A 23,503-nucleotide genomic window follows, 5' to 3' on the forward strand; every position below is an offset into this window, starting at 1 on the left:
GAGCAGGGAGCTAATAATTGGGTCTACCTGGCGGGGGGGTTACTGTATGGTGCCCCATGATTACTGATGTGAACCTTGCCGTTAAACTTTTCGACAGATATTTTGGTTTGGGCTATCTAGCTGGAGCTAATTTTCATGAATGAATTCACTTTCTACTTGAGGATCTCTCTCCTGGCTTGAAGTTTATAAACGCTGATGTAAGTCACATACCCTACTACACATTGGATTTGGGTCTCATTTCATTGCACAGAATGGAATAAATGGACGTCCAGTGTGAATAAACTTGTGCCTATGTGATTTATTTATTGCTTTTGTCATATCGTGCCCCACATTGGTAGAAATATGGCATTTAAAGGTGTGTTCCTAGCATGCAAGCCAGGTGCAAGGAGGTACAGCATTCACCCAGCTTTGCTCCCATGTCTGACCAGTAGCACTAAGAATCAGATGCCTGTACAGCTATATTGGACTGTTAATTGATTCCATTTCCACAAGACCAGTTGGATCCAGTTCTACATTGGAAAGTGTCCCTCCCTGTAAAAATCTTATCTGATTGGGTTACATGGAAATCAAAATCAATCACAAGTCAACAGACAGCAAAAGTGAATTGCATATCATTTTCTGAAGGACGTCGAGAGAGGGAGGTCACAGGCTCATGTGCAGGAAGCTTTGCTTGTTCTACTAAATACTGAAAGGCTGCAAACAGGGCTCCCCTATGTGTGGGGGATTCATCAAAAAGTTCTAAAAATACACATAATCTACTGCTATTGGCTCTCATTTAGTTATTTCTGATGCCTTCAGATTATACAGCAAATCCAGATACATGTAAACCTTGTTATGTTTCATAATCCATTAAAGGTTAGTTCACCTTTAATTGTTATTTGATCATTAGTATGTTATAGAACGTCCTATCCTTATCAACTTTTCAATTGGCCTTCATGTTGTATTTTTTTATAGTGTTTGAATGACTTGCCATAGCAGCGATTTGGCTCAATTGCGGGAAAATGTGAAATAAAGCTGAATCATTGCAGCGACTACAAGGTGAGTGAATGGCAAGTCATTTTCTGTAATATTTGTTATCCTTGGTATATATTTGATGTGGGTGACAAATTTCCTTGTGTGTTATTGCCCTTAAATTTTATTACTTATCGTTATAGTCAGGCCTTTCCTATCATCTTCCAGTCTCTCATTGAAACCATGCCATGGTTTATTGGGTACGTTTGTCCCTAGCAGCAAGATAACTGCTGACATTCCAAACGGGAGAGCTGCTTAATAAAGCTAAAGAAATCAAACATGCAAAAGATTGAATAATAAAAACTAAAAAGGATTAAAAAATGAAAACCAATTACTAAATGTGTGAGAATACCACTGTCTCCATCATACTAAAAGTTCAGGGTGAACTCTTTATTTTAGACCTCCCAATGTCACTGCTGCTGTATTTCTAGGAACATCTGCCACCTTCAAAGTTATCTCCTGAACACGAAGATTGGGCTCCATTGCTCTCTGCTTCTGCAAATTCAAATGGATCCCCAATGGTTTCCTGCAGAGAAGAAAGAGAGGGAAGTAATATCCTAGATCTAGAACATAGAATTTGAGAAGGAAATATTGAACATCGGGCAGGAAGCCAGGACTTTGAGTGGTACCAACACAACATTGATAGATGATAGATAGATGCTAATGTCAGGACTTTGAGTGGTACCAACACAACATTGATAGATAGATGATAGATAGATGCTAATGTCACACCAGCTGTTTTTTCCACCGGCAGAGGACTGGCAGAAACTGACCGTGTCACCTGCCACTGACCTAAATGGCAACAGCATTTGAGGTGCATTACAGTCCAAAAACTCACAAGTTTTCAGGATAGAAGTGTCTGAACCCAGGCCCAATTTGTGGCAAAGCCAAATAGGCCCGGGCCTAGGGCGGCAACAAATAGGGGCGGCATGCTGCCCAGCCGCATTGTGGGGACGTGTGCGTCCCCATTTAATTACACCAGCTGCGCCGGTGCTTTTCTTGCGGCGCACTGGGAAGGGAAAGTGTAGGCGGGCGATAGGACTGCGCGGCCGCCTGGTCGGACTGCGTGGCCTAGGGGCGGCCGGCAAACAAATCCGGCGCTGCCTGAACCAGCAGGAAGCACCTGAACCAGAGACAGGTGATAGCTTTTAAAAGCAATGCCAGGTAGCATGGACAGTTTTTGATCTTTCTCTGCTGGAGGAGGAAATGCCTGGTATGACATTAACCCAAAAGTAAGGAGCCTGCGTCACCATATAATAGAGGATTAAAGAACTTTAGCTGCATTATTTTTATGGCATCATTCACTATTTCATTGTCATGAAACTCAGAGGCTAAAGCCAAGCAAGAGGCTATTGGCAGGGGCGATCCTGCCCAATTTGCCGCCCAAGGTGGCTTTAGTTTTTGCTGCCTCCCCACGTCACTCACCTTCAGCACCGGACAGGGGTCGGGGGGTCCATGTCGCTAGCTCTCTGCACTAGAAGAGCCGAATTTTCAGGTTGAAAACCGGAAATTCGTCTCTTAGTTACCAGGAGAGGCATTTTTGCCGCCCCTGGCAACCAGGGAGGGCGCTGCCGCCTGAGGCGAGTGCCTCAACTCGCCTCATTGGCGGACCGCCCCTGGGTACTGGAAGCAGCATCACAAGGCTGCTATCTATAATATAACATTTTGGGGAGTTATATTTGGGAAACATTTTACAATTTGAAATCTATATTATCGTAGATAGCACCATTTGCGAATTTCGTTTCTTTAAAATGCCTTTCTATTTCATGCTTGCATTTGTGTTGTATATAATAAGTGAATAAACGTGCACTTTATGTCATAAGTGTGCTGCAGCCAAGGAATTTGCCCCAGGCAACTAGAAAAAGGAAGGACATCTACTAATGAAAAAGTACAAAGGACATGTTATATTGAGTGACATTGTTATATTTTTTTTTCTACAACTGACTGGCATATCTTGACTGGGGCAGCTGGGAAACTGACAAAATGTCTAGCCCCATGTCAGATTTCAAAATTGAATTTAAAAAAATCGGTTTGGTCTTTTGAGAAATGGATTTCAGTGCAGAATTCTGCTGGAGTAGCACTATTAACTGATGTGTTTTGAAAAAAAACATGTTTTCCTATGACAGTATCCCTTTAAGTATTGTATAATAATATTTATGCTGTAGAAAGACTTAAACTGACAGCTAAAGAAGTTATTTTCTTGTATTCCCTTCCTTATTATCAGATGGTAACTTATTATCTTAGAGCATATCGCACCTGAAATTTCTAATTCCTTCTAGGAACAGGATTTTAATTTCGGGGTATTTAAAGGAATCCTGTCATGGGAAAACATGTTTTTTTCAAAACACATCAGTTAATAGTGCTACTCCAGCAGAATTCTGCACTGAAATCCATTTCTCAAAAGAGCAAACAGTTTTTCTTATATTCAATTTTGAAATCTGACATGGGGCTAGACATTTTGTCAATTTCCCAGCTGCCCCTGGTCATGTGACTTGTGCCTGCACTTTAGGAGAGAAATGCTTTCTGGCAGGCTTCTGTTTTTCCTTCTCAATAAAACTGAATGTGTCTCAGTGGGACATGGGTTTTTACTATTGAGTGTTGTTCTTAGATCTACCAGGCAGCTGTTATCTTGTGTTCGGGAGCTGTTATGGGGGTACCTTCCCATTGTTCTTTTGTTTGGCTGCTGGGGGGGAGGGGGTGTCACATGACCAGGGGCAACTGGGAAATTGACAAAATGTCTAGCCGAATTTCAAAATTGAATATAAAAAAATCTGTTTGCTCTTTTGAGAAATGGATTTCAGCCCAAAATTCTGCTGGAGCAGCACTATTAACCGATTAATTTTGAAAAAAATGTTTTTCCCATGACAGTATCCATTTAAGTATTGTATAATTATATTTATGCTGTAGAAAGACTTGAGCTGAAAGCTTAAGAAGTTCTTTTCCTGTATCCCTTTCCCCATTATCAGGTGGTAACTTATTAACTGAGAGCATATCGCACCTAAAACTCCTAACACCTTCTAGGAACAGGATTTAAAATTTTGGGGTAATTAAGTATTGTATAATTATATTTATGCTGTAGAAAGACTTGAGCGGAAAGTTAAAGAAGTTATTTTCCTGTATCCCCTTTCCCATTGTCAGGCGGTAACTTATTAACTTAGAGCAAATCGCACCTGAAACTCATAACTCCCTGTAGGAACAGTATTTTAATTTTTGGGGTAATTAAGTATTGTATTCTAACAGTAGAACAAATGTTGACTAGTACGTCAATCAACATAAATGTTTAACGAATCATGACGGGGTCACTGGTTTAAACTAGAACACCAGCTAGTCCATTGCTGTAGGTTGTAATCTAACTAGGAAGCAGTGAACTTTTGACATTGGTCATTATTTCGATCATAAGGAACTGCTGAGCTTGATAGCATCTACAGTTCCCTCAGGATTTCTAATCCGGCCCCTGGTTCCATTTAAAGAACTCTTTAGTAGTAGTAAATCTAATTAGGAAAGCATTGCTGGGAACCTGTTTCTCCAAATACCTGTGGGACAATTTACAATGCAGAGGAAGCACAAACAACTTCAAAGTATGACACTCAGCTCCGTGCACCAACTCCACCAGTAATGTGTGCAGCTCGGGACCAGGGAAACCAGTTGTCACCTCAGTCGACAGGAGCAGTCCAGTCAAGACTTTGTTTTTAATGTTCTTTAAAATATTAGTTTAGTTTGATTTTGTTTGATTTTCAATAACATTTTCTCTAGTGCAGTGGGTTTTTTAAACATTTTGTGGTTCAACCACCAAATCACATCTGCAGGGACATCGCCAATTCACTAACAGGCGCAGGCGTCCATTCGCTAGCGAAAGAGACCGTCACTAGTGTTTGTTCGCACTCTATCGCCAGGCGACTTTTCACTTTGGCGAATGGTCATTACTCAGCAAAGTCAGTAAAGTGTGAATTTTACTGAACAGATTTTTTGCCAGATTTGATTTCGCCACCTCAGACCAGGCAAAATGCTTAAAAGTAGCTAGATCTTCCTCAATCTTCTGTCACTTACATCATATCCTGTGTGCTGAAAATGCATTAAAGTTCAAAAAAATGCTGGCGACTTTTCCTTTTTTTAAGCGGGATTGCCTGCAAAAGTCCTAACAAACTTTTTTTGGGTAACCGGTTTTCTCCAGACATTTTCTAACATAAGGAACATTTTAAAGTGGGCTTATGTGTAGGGCATTCTATTTATTCTCTTGTTCCCTGGACATTTGTAATAAAAAGTGGTAACTTCAAGCATTTGCACCAACATTTATAATAAAGACCTCCATACAACCTCCTTTTGACAACTTTAAATTACCCGCCGTATGCAAATTGACCTAAGCATAAGATCACTAGTGAATTTTCGCCTGCCGAAGTGGTGCCATGTGTGCGAATCGGTCGCTGGCAACAATTCATCCTTTAGTGAATCTGCCCCTAAGTGTCCATCCAGAAAGCACTGACTGTCCTCTAACATGTTCATAAATGGAGATAAGAAAGTTAAGGAGTGTCTTCATGCACCTCATTCAAAGAACCCTGTATTTACCAATTGCCCTATGTCAGGTGCTAAGGAATGTCTGCCTTGTGCCCTAAACCACCAGGTCCGGACTGAGAATTAAAATAGGCCCTGGCATTTCAGGTACACAGAGGCCCAATCAGCCCATACAGAGGCCCAAACAGCCCCCACCAGCCCAGTAAATATTGACTTTCTATGGCATCTTATAGCAGCCCCTCTGGCATTTGCCAGAACCCACAGATTGCCAGTCAGGGCCTGGTTGCCACCTGGCCCAATGTTATTAATAGGGAAAAAAGATAAATATATAGGAAGTCCGGTATTTTTTTCCAGAACAGGTGGCAACCTTACCTCCACCACTGTGCTCTGCATCTTGCTTTAGATTCTTAAACCATTGTAAGGAGTAAAGCAAGAGCCCAAATGCAATTGCTATTTGAATGAGCACTAAAGGCGTAGCTTATTGCTCTAGCATTTGTGTCTGGGATCATTGAAAATAAAGCACTAGTTTAGCAGTCCAATAAACTTGTAAGTTAATACACATAGACATAAACATTGCAGAAACATTAACTTCCATAGAAACAGGGAAAATATCAGCTGCAGGGTAACATCATAATGATGCATAGTCATAGTCAGGGCACCTAGACTAACCTTAATAGGGTGAGAACTTTCAGAGCATGGCATCTTTTCTGCTTCTTGAAGTGAAAATTTGTCTGCAAATCTGGAACGTTTCAGGATTCTGCCCAGTTCCTGATCCACTTCCACAGCTTCTCCTACCTGTAAGAACAATGCCATAGATGCTTGCTGGGACCACAGAGCATTGTTTTGCAAAGGTACAGGTACTGTGATTACAGGAAAAGTGCAGTAAATGGTAAAAGTGTAGTGTCCTTAACCAGGAGATATTTGTTTTTTTTCATTAGTATCCCATAGACCCCAATTTGACTGGTAGAACAATAGATTATGGCCTGGGTTGACTCTTTTTTGTCCCCAGAGAAGCAGCCCTGCATACTGTATACTGAGAGAATCAGTGCTGCAAGACAAATGCCGCTTATTTTCCTTGATAGAATTATCATTAGCAAACAATACTTTACCTTGAATGTGAAGTTGGCATCAAATTCCAGTTTATCCTCATAGCCTGTAATTCCACCGTTGTAAACAGCCTGACTCTTTACTTTCACGGCATCTTGCGGTACTTTAAACAGACGGAAGGTGGCTGAGACAAACTTGCGGTCTCCTGGAACATATATTCATATTATGCCTGGTAAGTAAATGCACTTAAAAAAAGATGGAAATAACTGGACACAGTAATATCCATGTGTGGAAGTTGCCATGTAGCCTGTCTTTCTAGAGGCATCTTAGGTGTATAAACAACAGAGCTATGCAATCAATTTCTGTTTCACTGAGAATACCATTGTCAGGTCAAGTAATATAGTATCAATGTATTCTCTGTACCCATTAGGGGTCTTTTATGATGACACATGGAGACAAGTGCTCCCTAATTTATGTGTCTGAACATCATGTAAGTTAGGTAATGGGCATGGGCTGGGAAAGGACTAGGGCCGGAACTAGGGGAAGGCAGAATAGGCTTGGGGGTTTGCTAGGCATGCACCTTTTCTTTCTGTCTACCCTAGTTCAGGGTCCTGGAGTAGATTCAGGCAGGCACTCCCATATGGTGGCTTTCCTTGGGCAGAGTAATTATTTGACCCAGCAATAAAGAGGACAACTAGTTGCTTCTCCCAACCCGCCCCTCATGGATAAACCACTGCCAAACACAGGCAGTGCTCTATTTATGGGGGACACTGGCCACAGGCGTTGACGGGGGGCCAGGATACAAAGTCCAGAAAACATGGACAGATAAAGAAGTGCAAAAAAAATAAAACACTCTGTTTCAATCATATTTTAAAGAAATCTGTCCTATAAATAATATTGGCCCAATTAAATTGAATTAAATTAAATTGATGTTCTCCTTTTTGCATCATAAGTTGATGGCTAAATGCTTTTAATTAACAACCATTAATTTCCAATTAAGAAATAAGTAGCCAGTTTAAAGGAAACTTGCCCTTAAGATAGGGGAAGAGGAGAGAACCACAGGCAGGGCCTCAGACAGCAGGGTTATAGTTTGTAGATGAGTTGGAATTGCAACCAAGAAATGTAAAGTGTCACTTTTACTATGCTGATTTTATTGGTGCAAAACAAGCCATTTTGTAATAAATAGTCTTTGGGGGTTATTTACTAAAATCTGAATTTCTAAGCTCAACCAAACTCCCATCCCCAATTTTGCCTTATTATTAATAAAATAACTTGAATAAATTGAATTGGTAAAAAACCCAATAAAATCGAGCGAAAACACGTTTTTTTCAGACTTTTTTCCCAAATCACTAGATTTTTTCAGATTTTTACCCGAAACCCCCGAATTTATCATATTGTTGGGCTAAACCCAGCATAGGCCGCGATATCTTCCAATTGGGATAGGGACATCTCCCATTAACTTATACATGACCTCGACAGGGCGGGTTTTAGATTCTGGCTTTTTGCAGCATCAGGGTATAATAAATCACGAAAATTTGAGATTTTGCCCCAAAAACTCTGACCAGATACTGTAAATTAGAGGTTTAGTAAATTACCCCTTTATGTATTCTGTACCGTTTAAGGGATTAAATTCTTAATTCTATATTTCGCAGGTTTTTAACAGGTTGAACAAGTATGAGTATAAAATTCTTGCTATGGAGGGCAATACTCCTATTTACTGAGCAAAGGAGCAGCCAATGGGAGCTGAGTATTGTTAATAAACGTTTAAATACATAACTGTATATAGAGACATACATGTAAGAGCAGCTAATATTTACTGAATAATTACCAACAATGTTTTTCAGCTCCTCGTTTACTGTAATGTATCTGGCGGTAACAAGTCGCGGAGTGCAAAAACCAATCTCTGCAGCGATATGAAACAGTTCCTTCCATGTGAGTGCTCCCCCGATGCCTTCACCTGTATTACAGGAGATGGAGCATCATTATACGGTCATTCAGTGTTACTGTATGTCCATAGCATGACAATAGACTAGATAGATCCATCAAGCAGGAAATATACATGCAGAAATATATAACATATATACCATTACTGGCATCTCTTGTAACTATAAGATACTTATTAGAAGGTCGCTGCCTCAGCTCTATAAGACAGACGTATATAGTGTGTGTTCTCTGATCACTACAGGAGTGCCTGCCGGTAATGAAATAGTTATGACTTACCCCATAGGAGTTTGTTTTCCTTCAGTTCAGCAGGAAGTGCCTTGTTAATATACATATCACTGAAGTATATTTCACCGCCATCCTGATAAAGAAAGTGATTTCTTTTAACATTTGTACACAGAGAAGGGCACCCAATGCCTATTTTATACCAAGCTTTCCTTGGTTAAAGGCAGTAGCGATTTAACTGGAAAGTCTTAAGTTACACTCACAAGTGTGCTGTCATTGTAATTTGTAGGCACATTTATTTCTAGGCTGCCCAGTGACCTCCATGATTACAATTTAGATAATTGCTTGATTGCTTGTTAGAGGGGAAACATGCTCAACTGTGGTTGCCATCTTTGACTGTGGTTAAAAGCTGGCAAAGGGCTCAGCTGATGCTGTTGGGGGTGAGCCGTAAGGTTAGGGGTTCATTAATGGCATTGGGGACAGCATGATGACGTTTCAGGGCAGAGTAATGATGTCAGAGTTGTGATGTTGTGCCACAACTATGTAATCAGGTAGATTTCTGTCTGCTTTTCATAATGTTGAAAATTGGTCAGAAAATTAAAAATTTAAACACAGCCCCTTAATAACCAGACCGGTAGCACAACCATAAAATTCACTCCTTTTTTTTGTAAGAACTGGCCATCGTGTGACTTAACTTGGCCTGAAAACAAAGTAAAACAAAAAAAGAAATTAAAAAAAAAATAAACAGTCTAATTTTCTTATTTCAGGGTGGGCGGCACATAAAAGGTTTTTTAGGTCAGTGGGCAAAACTGTAGTTTGCAGAAAGCGGTTGTGAGTTAGGGGTGGGTCAGTGTTTGGTAACTTGGGTAGGTGTGCATTTGGGTAGCGTTCCTAGATGATTTGAGCTGGCTCCATACCTCCTTCTTGTGACTGACACTTTTTAGGTGAGGCACTAGTTCATAACTGCCTTGTTGAAATGCAATAATACAGCACTTGTCAGTCTAAATCAGTGATCCCCAACCAGTAGTGCATGAGCAACATGTTGCTCTCAGTGGCCTCAAAGCAGGTGCTTGTTTTTGAATTCCAGGCTTAGAAGCAAGTTTTAATTGCATACAAATTAAGCATAGTGCCAAGTAGAGTCTCCTGTAGGCTGCCAGTCCACATAGGGGCTACCAAATGGCCAATCACAGCCCTTATTTGGCACTGCAAGGGACTTTTTCATGCTTGTGTTGCTCCCCAACTCTTACATTTGAATGTGTAAAAAAGTTTGGGGACCCCTGGTGTAAATGGAATCATGGTGACTCCAGGATTGCCACCCAATTTTTTGCAATATGAAATTACCTTTAATACTCTATATGCTTCTCTTAGTACTGCCTTTTTATCCGGGGAGAGGTTTATCACGCAGTTAGATCTGCAATAAACACAATCAACATTTATCTGATACATGGTGAATTATCTAGAAGTAAAAGATATTCATTTTCACTTACATGATTACATCATATCTATTGTCCTTTATATTGGCAGCTTTGAGATCTTCAATGTAACCCTTGATGAATTCAACATTGGGCTGCTGGAATCCAAACTTCTCTGTATGGAAATCAATGTATTGTCTCGATAACTCCAGCTAAAACAGAAAAATGCAAAATATAAATAAGTAATACTATATCATGTTTATATTATTATAATACTATGATACAGGTATGGGATCAGTTATCCAGAATGCTTGGGAAATGGGGTTTTCCAGATAAGTGATCTTTTCATAATATGTTTCCCATACCTTAAGTCTAAAAAATAATTTAAACATTAATAAACCCCAGTGGGCCTGTTTTTCCAACAATAAGGATGCATCATATCTGAGTTGGGATCTAGTGCAATATATTGTTTTATTATTAGAGAGAAAAGGGAAATTTGGGTTATTTGGAGTCTATGGGAGATGGCCTTCCTGTAACTTACAGCCTTCTGGATAACGGGTTTCCAGATAACAGATCCTATACCTGTACTGCATATACTCACTTGTTCATCAGTCATGTCTATTCCCGTCACATGACCCTTTTGTCCTACCAGTTTACTTAGCATGTAGCAATCTCTACCACTTCCACTGCCCAGATCCAACATGATACAGTTCTCCAAACTTTCTGGCACAGAGAGTCCACAGCCGTAATACCTAATAACGAAAACTGATATAATAACTGACATTTTTTCTAATTAAATATACAGCTGTCTTTGGTTATTTCTGGAAATTCTACTAATATATTCAGTGTTGTGATTACTATGCAGTAGGATCTACTGTGGTTCCACCACTCCTGCCCTTGCTGCCCTCCACAAATGAGTGGGTGCATGGGGGGTGCTGCTGAAGATGCTCATGTCTGAGAACATGTGGCTTGAGGTTCCAGGCCAATAATGTTACACCAATATATATATATTCAATACAAAATTGTGTAGCAAAATTAAAGCTGCCCATAAACAGGACAAGTCAGCAGGCATCGTTGGCCAACTTCATAATGAGTCGGCAGCTTATCTGCCCATGTATGTGGTCCTTGACAAGTCCTGCCTGATCTACATCTAGTCAGAAATCAGGCAGATATTCATCGAGCAGGTTGTAAAATCCCATTGGAGAGGACCACACCAGTTTGTTGATATATAACCAAATATCAGCCAGATATTTATCCGGCAGGTTCTTTTTGAGAGAGAACAACATTGAATCCTTGATAGGGCCCCTGTCCAACCGGTCCCCATACTCCTACAGTATGATCCAACCACTGGTCCCTGCACCAATGAACAGATCTATCTGATTTGGTCCAGCATGCAGGTGGGCAAAACGGACAGAGATCCACTTGTTTGGTTTCTAGCCAAATGAGTGGATCGGGTGGCCATATACCATGACTTCCTAGTTCTACACTCTCAGTTTAATGTTCCGACCATACTTATATAAAGACAGTAACATTTTTTGGATAACATTGGTTTGCTTTAAGATCAGTCACTGAACTGTTCATATATGGGGAAAAGCAAAAATGTTTAGGGGCACCTATCATCAAAAGAATGCAGCCATGTTTTGACACAAAGCAAAGTGTCACAGTTCTCAAATGTTACGGGCATGTGTGACTGTACATGGCCCCTGACCAGAAGCTCCACCCATGGGCAGGTTGCTTAGTGCTTGCAGGGGACAATTAAAAAAAAAATGTAGCCCATACCTCCAGTGGGGGAAACATTTCTTTGATGATTGGTTCATCTCACAGAATTGTTCACAGTTGACAGTTCATGGACAGATATGATTGTTTCTTAAAGTGACGACAACCAGCTTTTCAGAGCTGAGCAAACTGCTGATCATTGTGGAACAATGGTATCTGTAGTCAATGTTTATTAGACATATATGTCTTGAAAATTTACACTAAAGTATGCAATGAAGGTCAAAATTTGATTTATGGCCACCATATGCCCCCTGATGTGACCCTGTGGTATAATGTAGCTAATTTGGTGAGAAACAATCAACACTAGCAAACTGCACAACATTTATTAAGGTAGGAAAAACTGTACTATGCCAGTGCATGTAGAGCAAAATGCTGGGTTAGCCATTCTCCACTGATGCTAGAGGTTCCCCACCGTTGCAATTTAACATTAGCTGTTGAGCATCAGGCTGGACACCCCTAATACATGTACAGAATACATCTAGTCATTTTAACTCATAAAATATGTACTTTTACTTCACCCCTCCCTCCAAAGGGCCTGTCCATTCTGTGGACTAACATTAAATGCCCTCCTAGCCCTGGCCAAAGCACACAATACCGTGAGGAGATGTCTTCATGAATGTTATCTAGTGCATCCTTTAGATGTGTCGGCAGTGGTTTAGATGGTGCGGCACAAGCAGAGGTTTTCAGGTCTTTTGTATTACCTAGCTGCTTTCCATAGTAATCCTAGGTAGCAAAACAAGAAAAAAGGGTTTATTGGCTTTTGCCCTGGGTTAAAACAAGCGAATAAAAAAGGATAAATAGGAGAGGCCTGAACAGAAAGAAAAATACATGAAGCAACAACAAACTTTTAGGTTACAGAACTGCAGTTCTATAAACTACTGGGTCAGTGACCCCCTAATTGCAAGACTGAAAGAGGCAAAAGAGGAAGGCAAATGAAATGTCTACATGTAATAATTGTGTGAGTGGGTCCTGGATCTCAGGTTCCTCTGTGGGCCCTAGAAGGTCTAATATGATGCTGGATACAAGAAATGTATGTGTTTCACAGTAATGTGGTGTTCAGGATCAGAGCTATGGGTAAGCAGAAGCGCATGTTCTGTCTGTAGGTTTGGGCCAAATGTAATTTAATTTTTAATCTCCCTGCTCACCAATGAAACAGTAGGTGATTCAGATGGTGGGGGGGGTTGAGTGGGAGTGGAGGACTTGCACATGGCAGGGGGGCTTGCCTTGGGCACCCTTCCCTGTAGGCAATGATGGTGTTTAACCATAGGTATCATGTGACTAGACTTATGACCTACATGACATGACCATGAGGTCTGTAAAACAATTGTTGATATGTGATTTATTGTTCCTAAATACCAGACCTTGAAATGATTCCATACCAGCCTTTAAGAACTATACACTTATCATGCCAATAACCCAAGCGCAAGGAAACAAATCACACTGACAGGCATGAATACAGTATGTGCCTTAGGCTAGTCATAAACCTAAACATCATTTGGCAAAATTGCCAATTTGGCTATCAATGTGCTGGGCCATATTTGGCCCCCAGGCCAACAACTCAATCATACAGTGGTTCATTGGTGAGGATTTCCAAACCTGTTTCATAGGATATCTGCCTAGATTTTGGCCAGATAACAGTTGGACAGAGTCCCATATACAAACTGGAGAGGCCTATATATATATATATATATATATATATATATATATATATATATATATATACTCAGTTACTACCTTGACATCTTCATAGGTTTTTGTTGAGCAGGACTTTTCTATGGCAGAACTGTGAAAAAGAGCAGAAAATACAAATAGAACATACTGTAGGCAAACTTCTGTATCAAACATTGCTCAGCATGATACTCCATTTAAATAGATCACTATCCCACCTATTCCCACTGAAATGAATGCTCGCTGTACTATGGAGTGTCGTGGTACGACTTGTGCTCCACCTGAGCCGTGGGATGTTGAAATATAGTTTGCTCCATCTGTATAAGGGAACGAGAAAGTAACATTGTCACTAAACCTTACTTAGCATTACTAAGCAAACACTACAATTTTGTGGACTAGTCATGCTACCCTGTTATTAAGTGGTCTGTATGTCCTTATCAAGAGAGACTTCCAGTCAGTGGAAATGGCACCAGCTTTGAGAAGAAATTTATGGTAGAAAACGTTAATAGCATCACCAGAACTTCTATATTGAATAGGTGCCAGCCCAACCCGGGGTTTGGGGGTTCCCTTAATTGAGAAGCTTCTGTTTTTTTTGTCTAATTCCAGGCAGTGTCATTCAGTGGCTACTAAAGCAAATAAAGTACTGTCTCATAAATAAGGGAATTTACTCAAGGGATGAAAACATTATTTTGCCTCTTTATAGGTCCCTGGTAAGTGCAGTTTTAGTCTCCAGTCCTTAAAAAGGATATAAATGAGCTGGAGAGAGTGCAGAGACGTGCAACTGAACTGGTTAGATGGATAGAAGATCTAAACTTTGAGGAAATACTGTCAAGGTTGGGGGACATGATTATTCTTTACAAGTACATTAGAGGACATTACAGACTCTGTTTTATCCAAAATTTCAAAGATGATTTCCTTTTTCTCTGTAATAACAAAACAGTAGCTTGTACTTGATCCCAACTAAGATATAATTAATCCTTATTGGAAGTAAAACCGGACTGTTTGGTTTATTTAATGTTTGCATGATTTTCGAGTAGATTTAAGGAATGAAGATCTGAATTATGGAAAGATCTGTTATCCGGGAAACCCCAGGTCCAGAGCAGTCTGGATAACAGGTCCCATACCTGTATTTATATACCTGTATTTATATATGCTGACAGACAGCTGCTGGTCACATTATATTGATAAAGATTGAGATAAATCCCATTTGATTAATCACGTGTATTTAGATGCAATTTGTAATATGAAATTGTATCCTGCATTGGTCTTCATGCTATGGCATGTCTTTATATAAGATTTGTTTGATATTATATTAATAGTGGGATAATCTGTTAATATTACAGTACAGTACTACTCATTATCACTCCCAATCTCTATTTATTCCAAGATCTGTCACTGCAGGTGCTGAGCAACGCAGGCCAGTTGTGCAAGGCGATCTCTGCCTAAATGTCACCCCCAGCTGTCAACCGGCAGGATAACAGGCAGTGCATACTTTCACTTTTTACTGTATAACACAGAAATGGCTTCACATTGTGTATTGTAATAGACTGCTCGATGTTAGGGATTTATTGGTAATTTAACTTCCTTATGTTGTTTCTACTTGTAGAATATTATTATACTAGCTGGGTCGCTATGTGCCAAGAAGTGTAAACAACATTATTAGTGCTCATACTAGAACCGAGCTAATGACCAGGGCTCTGGGTCCAAGAACAAAATTAGGTACCGGCATTTGAGGCGAATCAAACAGAGTAGAAGCCCCTTGCGTGTTTATTTACATTGGGACTTAAATAAACATGCAAGGGGCTTGTCCCCTGTTTGATTCGCCTCGAGTGCCAGTAACTAATTGTGTTCTTGTATCCAATTTGGAAGTGTCGTCTTCCCAGGGTCTGTGCACCAGGTGGTAATCTAAAGGGCTGTACAAGGGTTCAAGAGGGCTCTGGGTCAACATCTGCCTCCACTTATTTATTGCCCTATGCCCAGCTCTCCTCAGTCATCATAAGTCTTCCCTAGCTCCACTTCCAGTCTCTGCTTGCTGATTCCCCTTCCTATGGCACCCACACCAGTTGGGCCTGACGCACATGCCCATTATGCCAACCCTTAATTCAGGGGCGTAACTATAGAGGAAGCAGACCCTGTGGCTGCAGGGGGGCCCAGGAGGTATAGGGGCCCCATGAGGCCCTAATTCATATACAATTTCAATAAATATTGGAGAAACAAGTCAACCTCTAAACATTTTGTGGGCCTGAAAAATAATTTGCTGTGGGGCCCAGTAATATCTAGTTACGCCACTGCCTTTATTCCAGCCCTGATTCCTTCCCACAAGAGACAGAATCATTTATTTTATAAATACACTTACTTACATTTATGCTTACAATATTATATATATTCATGAGAACAAACCTTGGATTCTTCAGTGGAATCCATTCACTAGAGTTAAAGTTGACCTTTTCCCTGCTGTGCCTGAAAGATCAGATTGTGCTATACCCTGTTACACAGTAACCAGAAGTGACAACAAGTGCCTGAGCTATATATACATATATATACCGTGTGCACACAAAGTATAGAGCAGCCTACAGTTCACATTGTATATCTTTCCATAAAAGAACTCTTCGTCATTCCCCACAGTAACTCAACAAGGGCATTCTTAAGAAATTAGCTAAAATGTGGATATTGCAAAAGCAGAAACTTTACCTGCAAAGTGACATTTTCCAAAGGGTGACCGGCCAGGAAGAGAGGCAGTCCCTTCTACATACATTTCTCTCCCTGCCACTCCCTCCCAACATGATTGACTGAGATTACATATGTTGGAGGCGGCAGGCAAGTAAGCACAGCAATAGTAAAGTCAGTGAAGAGTAAAGTGTTTGTGCGCAAATGTCACAGGCTATACTGGCCATTATATACAGCTACATCCAACTACTGCCCATATAGCTCAAAGTGGGTCATAAAAGACATACTGTTTTTGCATGATAACAATAATTGCTTTTGTATTAATGTAATGACTTGACCCAGAGTCACAAAGAGACCTCTGACTCTGTCCTGCCTGTGTGTCATTAGTGATGATGAAGGACAAGAGTGTCACAGTGAAGTCTTCTTCATTCTTCTGTTGCCCTGGGCCAGTGCAAGGTAAAAGCCAGCTTTTTGCTTAAATTTCTCATGAGCACCTGCCAAGAAGAAGAAGCTCATCATGTGTTGCCCTACAGTAGTACCTTGGGCCGGCGGCAGTTTTACAGCTAACAAGAGCTCTGGTCTGGGGTATCAAGCAATTGATTATAATTACTGGAAGTGTGTGGGGGATGAAATTGCCTAACATTTGGCACACTCAGTGATTCTACCTTTTCTTCTCCTTTAAAGCGGTGGTTCACCTTTAAGTTAAATTTTAGTATGTTATAGAATGGCCAATTTTAAGCTTTTCAATTGGTTGTCATAATTTATTTTTTATAGTTTTCCAATTATTTGCCTTTTTCTTCTCAATCTTTCCAGCTCTCGAAATGGGGGTCAACGACCCCATCTAAAAACAAATGCTCTTTAAGGCTACAAATGTATTGTTATTGTTACTTTTTACTACTCATCTTTTTATTCAGTCCCTCTCCTATTCATATTCCAGTCTCTTATTCAAATCAATGCATGGTTGCTAGGGTAATTTGGACCCTAGCAACTTGATTGCTGAAACTGCAAACTGGAGAGCTGCTGAATAAAAAGCTAAATAACTCAAAAACCCCGAATAATAAAAATAGAAAACCAATTACATATTGTCTCAGAATATCACTCTCTACATCAACGGTCCCCAAACTTTTTTACCCGTGAGCCACATTCAAATGTAAAAAGAGTTGGGGAGCAACACAAACATGAAAAATTCCCTTGCGGTGCCAAATAAGGGCTGTGATTGGCCATTTGGTAGCCCCTGTGTGGCTTGGCAGCCTACAGGAGTCTCTACTTGGCACTATACTTAGTTTTTATTCAATTAAAACTTTCTTCCAAGTCTGGAATTCAAAAATAAGCCCCTGCTTTGAGGCCAGGGAGAGCAACATCCAAGGCATTGGTGAGCAACATGTTGCTCACGAGCTACTGGTTGGGGATCACTGCTCTACATCATACTAAAAGTTAATTCAAAGGTGAACAACCCCTTTAAAGGGATTCTGATGTGATTTTTATGGTTTCGTTTTTATTTCTACATTGCACTGTTTATATTATTTTATATAATTCACTCATATATACACTCACATTCATATAAAATGTTATTCCTGAAGCAACACGTGTATTTTTTGTTTAGTTGTAATACTGGTGTGTAGGCAGCCATCTTGGGTCATTTTGCCTGGTCATGTGCTTTCGGAAAGAGCTGCACTATATAATGTAACTGCTTTCAGATAAGCTATTGTTTTTCCTACTTAGGCTATAGCCAGACTATTAGGAAGTTGAATTAGTTGAATCTGCTCCACCACTTGTGCTCTTCTTCCGAATTTGCCTACACCCTGAAAAACTACTTTCGCTCGGGTGTTTCGGCGGAGAAATATGACTCGTCTGCCTGCACCCAATCGGAGGTAATGTTTCCATGTGGAGGTGCTTTGGACAGAAAGGCATCAGCGGACTTACCACCCACTATATTCCTATTTTTATAGATCCATTGCTCAAAAAAAGGTCCAGTGGTGACTTGGAGCTACAATGGCTCCATAATAGTATAGTGTATATTACATAAGGCAACTTATACAGTATGTTTTTGTATGGGAAGGGAACTTTGGCGATCGGGGTTTTTAAAAATCATGGTGACTAATCGCCTTGTTTGGATGGAAGCAGATGCGGTGGATTTTCAGCGCCAGAAAGCGAACTCTCACTTCGGCACAGAAAATCTGCCACATATAACTGCACATGGGCAGATGTGATCTACCGTGTAAATGACATATCATCCTTATATAGAAATAATATTGTATGTTCTAAAGATATTTAGGGAATACACTGTGAGTGAGGAAAAACATATTATTTGTAGAATTATGACATATAACCCCAAGGCCTATCATCTTGAACGTAAGTTTCCTGTTCCTTCCACATGGCAGTGGGCACACTATGGGTTAATCCCCCCTGCCTCGTGATTGGACAGGTTTTCCTCTATAAAAGCTTACTTCCACCCCCTGGCCGCCATCTTTTTTCCTCCTGTCGCTCCCCCCTGATGTCCAGCAGACTGCCTCTCTCCTGCTGAAGCTCCTGAGCCGAGGTTTTTATCCTTGTGTGAGCTCTTGGAGAAGCCGACGGGCTTATGGCCAAATTGTGCCCCCGGTGCGGTCAGACGCAATGCCGTGCAAACGGCGCATGTGCAATAAGACACCGTTGCTTCCACAGCCAACATGGCGACGGACGCCAGCGTGTTTCGCGTGCGCGCGAATGCATGGACGCGGGCGCATCTACGCTGACGCACGCTCGATATTGACGCCAGGGCGCGAAAACGAGCGGAAATGACGCATGGAAGCAGATTGGCGCGAAAAAAATTTAAATTCTGGGCGCCATCTCCCCCTCAAGCTGCCAGACTGGTAAGACAACTGTTTGCCTGAAGTGCCTTTGTGCGGTTCAGAGGGTACAACTGTAAGTACACCTCTGTTTATTACGTTAAGCCCACATGAATGAGCAGGACACCCTGGTACATATGTTCCTCTCCTTCCAGGGTCAGAATTAGGATTATTCAATGAGTTCCAGACGCTCTCATTCGGGCTCAAGGGGGTGAGTTATTATGAGAGGCGAAGATTGGATGTCTTTTCACATGGGAATATACATTGCTTAACTTAAACAGTGCTAATTGTATTCTTCTCTTGACAGGAGCTCTCCTGGAAGTCAGAGAAGAAAATCCAATAGGAGACAATGTGCTTCCTGCAACGATCCAGCTTTGCCAGACAGCAATTCCTGTGCCAAATGCATACAGAATCCGGAAGGGAATCCGGCTCAATTCAATGAGTTCATGTCTTGGATGAAGGAGTCATTTAACAAATCCATGGCTGATATGGTTACACAAGTGACGGATAACGTGCTTAAAAATATCAGCCCCCATCTCAGCGGTTTAGACCAACCAACACCTATTGCTATTGAAGCTCCAGAAGGTGCAGCATTCATCGGCGGAGGACATCTGCAAGGCAGCAGTCTGGAAGGCCGAAGTGTCGAACTAAGGAGGGATAGCCCAGAATCAGATGGAGAGCTATCAACCACCAGTTCCACCATAGAGGATTCAGCTTTCAACACAGATCTAGTAGAGCCCTTAATCAAAGCTTTAAGGAAAACCTTGGATTTGGAAGATAAATTACAATCTCCAACCAAAAAAGACAAAATGTTCAAATCCATAGCAAAGAAAAACCATTTGTTTCCTATCCATGAATTTATTAAGAAGACAGTAGACTCTGAATGGGAAATCCAGATAGAAAATTCACTGTTTCAAGAAGATTCAGAAAGATGTTCCCCTTTCCATCAGACCAATCCAAAGCCTAGGAATTCGCTCCCAAAGTGGACGCAGCGATCACTCGCGTGGCCAGAAGAACCACACTTCCAGTGGACGAAGGTGTCTCACTTCGAGACCCCATGGAAAGGAGGCAAGATGCCTCACTCAAAAGAGCTTACGTAGCAGGAGGAGCTACTTGCAAAGCTGCTGTGGCCATTACCTCTGTCACCAGAGCCAACAATATCTGGCTACAGGAACTGGAAGAAGCTATTAAAAAAGGCGAAGACAGGAGCAAACTAGCCCACATGCTACAAGATATCAAGGTGGCGAACGATTTTGTAGCCGAAGCATCCATGGATGTGGTCAAACTGGCAGGGAAATCCATGAGTCTGTCAGTAACCGCGAGGAGAGGTCTTTGGTTAAGACACTGGAACGCGGACCAGCAATCCAAACACAACCTTTGCTCCCTACCTTTTAGGGGTAACCTACTGTTCGGACCAGAATTGGATCAAATTATATCCAAAATGTCCGCAGGGAAATCACCCTTTCTCCCTCAGGATAGACGAGATGGGAGACAGGTCAGAGGCAGATTCATCTCTAGACCCAATTTCAAAGATGCCAAACAATACAAACCAGGCAAACCTTTTTCCAGACAGTGGAAACCTAAAGACCAGTCCTTTCCGGGGAAGAGTGTCCAAAAACAGGAAAAAAGGGCATGAAGGTCTTGGAGCCCCTCAGTCCATTGTAGGAGGCAGACTCTCTCTTTTCAAGACGGAGTGGGCTCGGGAAATAAAAGACACTTGGGTAACAGACATAGTATCAGATGGATACAACTTGGAATTCAAAAGCTTCCCACCTACCAATTTTATGTCTTCAGACAGACGCATGTCCCCAGAAGGAAGGAAAGTACTAACCTTCATCATACGAGAACTACTAGAAAAAAAGATAATATCTGTAGTTCCCAGGGACCAAAGGCACCAAGGTCTGTACTCCCACTTGTTTCTCCGGAGAAAAGCAAACGGAGAATTCAGAGTAATCCTGAACCTACAATTGCTCAACCGCAATCTTCACATTCCCTCCTTCAGAATGGAGACCCTAAAGTCAATATCCCATTGCATAGAACAAGGGGACTGGCTAGTAAAGCTGGACCTGAAAGACGCTTACTTGCACATCCCAGTAACAAAGCGCCACAGGAAATACCTGAGGTTCAACATACTAAACCGACACTTTCAATACCGTGCCCTACCTTTTGGACTCGCGACGGCCCCAAGAATATTCACCAAGATCCTGGCACCAGTGATAGCCAATCTGAGACTAGCAGGAATACAAATTTTCGCCTACCTCGACGATCTCCTAATCATATGCCCCAACAGGGATCTTCTGAGGGCCCACCTTCTTACAACCTCTGCATATCTTCAGAGCCTGGGCTGGTTGATCAACTGGGAAAAGAGCCACACTCAACCTACTCAAAATTTAGAATTTCTGGGAGTCCTGATAAACACTCGGACTCTATCCTTAAGCCTCCCAACAAGGAAGATTCCAGAGATCAGAGAAGCGGTCCTAGCCCTCACTCGATTCCCCATGACAACAGCACGAATATGCCAACAAATCTTGGGGAAACTAGGATCCACATCAGAATGCGTCAAGTGGGCCAGAATGCACACCAGAGCACTCCAGAGGGAGTTTCTCTCGAATTGGGACCACGACCATATGAACCCCAATCAACTCATCAGTTTAAGCCCAGCTACCATGGCATCTCTCAACTGGTGGCTACAGGAAGGGAATCTCCTACAACCCATTTGTCTTCTTCCAAAAAATTGGATAACCATCACAACGGATGCCAGCAAGACAGGATGGGGGGCACACCTAGAGAATCACAGGGTATTGGGGAACTGGAACAAGGAAGAGAAATGCAAATCGTCCAACTGGAAGGAATTGAAAGCCATCTTCCTAAGTCTCCTCAAATTCCAACACCTAGTCCAAGGGAAAGCTGTACGGATCAGGTCAGACAACATGACGGCGGTGACTTACGTCAACAAACAAGGTGGAACAAAATCACGAGAGCTATTAACCTTGACCACTCATATGTACTCATGGGTGGAACTCCACCTGACAGACCTAAAAGCAGTACATGTCCCAGGCTGTCAGAACTCTCTAGCAGACAAATTGAGCCGCTCACATGCGATTCCGGGAGAATGGGAACTAAACCAAAAAGCATTCCTCCTCATCCAATCAAAATGGGGTCCTTTTGCCCTAGACCTAATGGCAACGAGCAGAAACACGAAACTGGCAACCTTTGTGTCTTGGGGCCTGGACAAAGGGGCAGCATTCAAAGATGCATTTTCAATAACATGGAACTTCCACAGACCATACCTCTTCCCTCCATTTCCCCTGATTCCCCGGATCTTAGACAAGATCAAAGAGGATCGAACGGAGGTGGTGTTAGTAGCCCCACTCTGGCCAAGGAGACCATGGTTTCCTCTCCTCCTACGACTAGCAGTCGAACAACCTCTCACCCTTCCGGTCCTCCCGGATCTCCTCAGCCAGGGGGTAATTTTCCATCCTCATCTCGAGAGACTACACTTGACGGCATGGCTCTTGAAAGGAGGAACCTGAGATCATCTGGGTTATCTGCTAACTCCATTTCCACACTTTTAGCAGCAAGGAAATCTTCCACCATCCAAAAGTATTTCACGGTATGGGAAAAATTTCTGGACTGGGGAAAATCTAATGACTTGAATCACCAAAACCTATCAGAAATCAAGCTAATAGAGTTCCTTCAGCAAGGGGTTGATAGAGGCCTCAGCAATTCCACTCTTAAAGGCCAGGTTTCGGCTATATCTCATTTCTCCGAAACTCCTTGGGCTCAACATGCCCTGGTGAAAAGATTTTTCCAAGGGTTAAGAAGACTCAGACCTAGAGTCCGCTCAATCGTTCCCCCTTGGGACCTCAACTTAGTCCTAAACTCCTTAACTAAGGAACCTTTCGAACCGTTGGACACAGTACCCCTCAAGTTTCTGACACTCAAGATGTGCTTCCTTCTAGCGATTACTTCAGCAAGGCGAGTGTGCGAGCTGCAAGCCCTGTCAATACAAGAAGGCAAACTTTCTTTCTTACAAGACAGAGTTATCTTAAAAACAGCAGACGAGTTTCGCCCTAAAAGACTCTCCGACTTTCATACATCCCAAGATATCATACTGCCATCCTTCTTCCAAGATCCGAAGTCGGATGAGGAAATACGTCTACACACTCTGGATGTCATTAGATGCCTGTCTATCTATTTAGATAGAGTCAAGACCGTCAGGAAGACCGAATCCCTCCTGGTGATCCCCTCTGGGAACAAAGCAGGAACTCAGCCTTCCAAGTCGACAATAGCCAATTGGATCAAGCAATGCATACATCTGGCTTATAACTCTCAACAAGACAGTGTACCCTCTAATGTAAAAGCGCACTCCACGAGGGCATTGGCTGCGTCCTGGGCATCCCATTCCAGGGCTTCGGC

The 23,503-nt window shown here is 41.8% G+C and overlaps 1 protein-coding gene across 2 annotated transcripts; it reads right to left on the reverse strand.

The window, feature by feature from the left end:
• Positions 1-283: 283 nt before the first annotated feature.
• On the reverse strand, positions 284-16,341 carry as3mt.2.L (arsenite methyltransferase, gene 2 L homeolog). 2 transcript variants are annotated; one of them, XM_041568679.1, is made up of 12 exons: positions 16,281-16,319; positions 13,808-13,906; positions 13,656-13,704; positions 12,517-12,644; positions 10,747-10,897; positions 10,221-10,357; positions 10,075-10,144; positions 8,788-8,869; positions 8,396-8,524; positions 6,630-6,772; positions 6,190-6,315; positions 284-1,537 (listed from the first exon to the last, which is right to left on the reverse strand). In XM_041568679.1, exons 1-12 carry the CDS (start codon positions 16,292-16,294, stop codon positions 1,439-1,441), a joined length of 1,227 nt encoding a protein of 408 aa, XP_041424613.1. In that variant the 5' UTR covers positions 16,295-16,319; the 3' UTR covers positions 284-1,438. The 2 variants fall into 2 exon arrangements, with proteins under 2 accessions (XP_041424613.1, XP_018097179.1); XM_018241690.2 differs by lacking the exon at positions 13,808-13,906 and having other exon boundaries at positions 16,281-16,341.
• Between the last annotated feature and the right edge of the window lie 7,162 nt (positions 16,342-23,503).

The sequence above is a fragment of the Xenopus laevis genome, chromosome 7L (assembly GCF_017654675.1).
Source record: "Xenopus laevis strain J_2021 chromosome 7L, Xenopus_laevis_v10.1, whole genome shotgun sequence".
Taxonomy (NCBI): Eukaryota; Metazoa; Chordata; class Amphibia; order Anura; family Pipidae; genus Xenopus; species Xenopus laevis.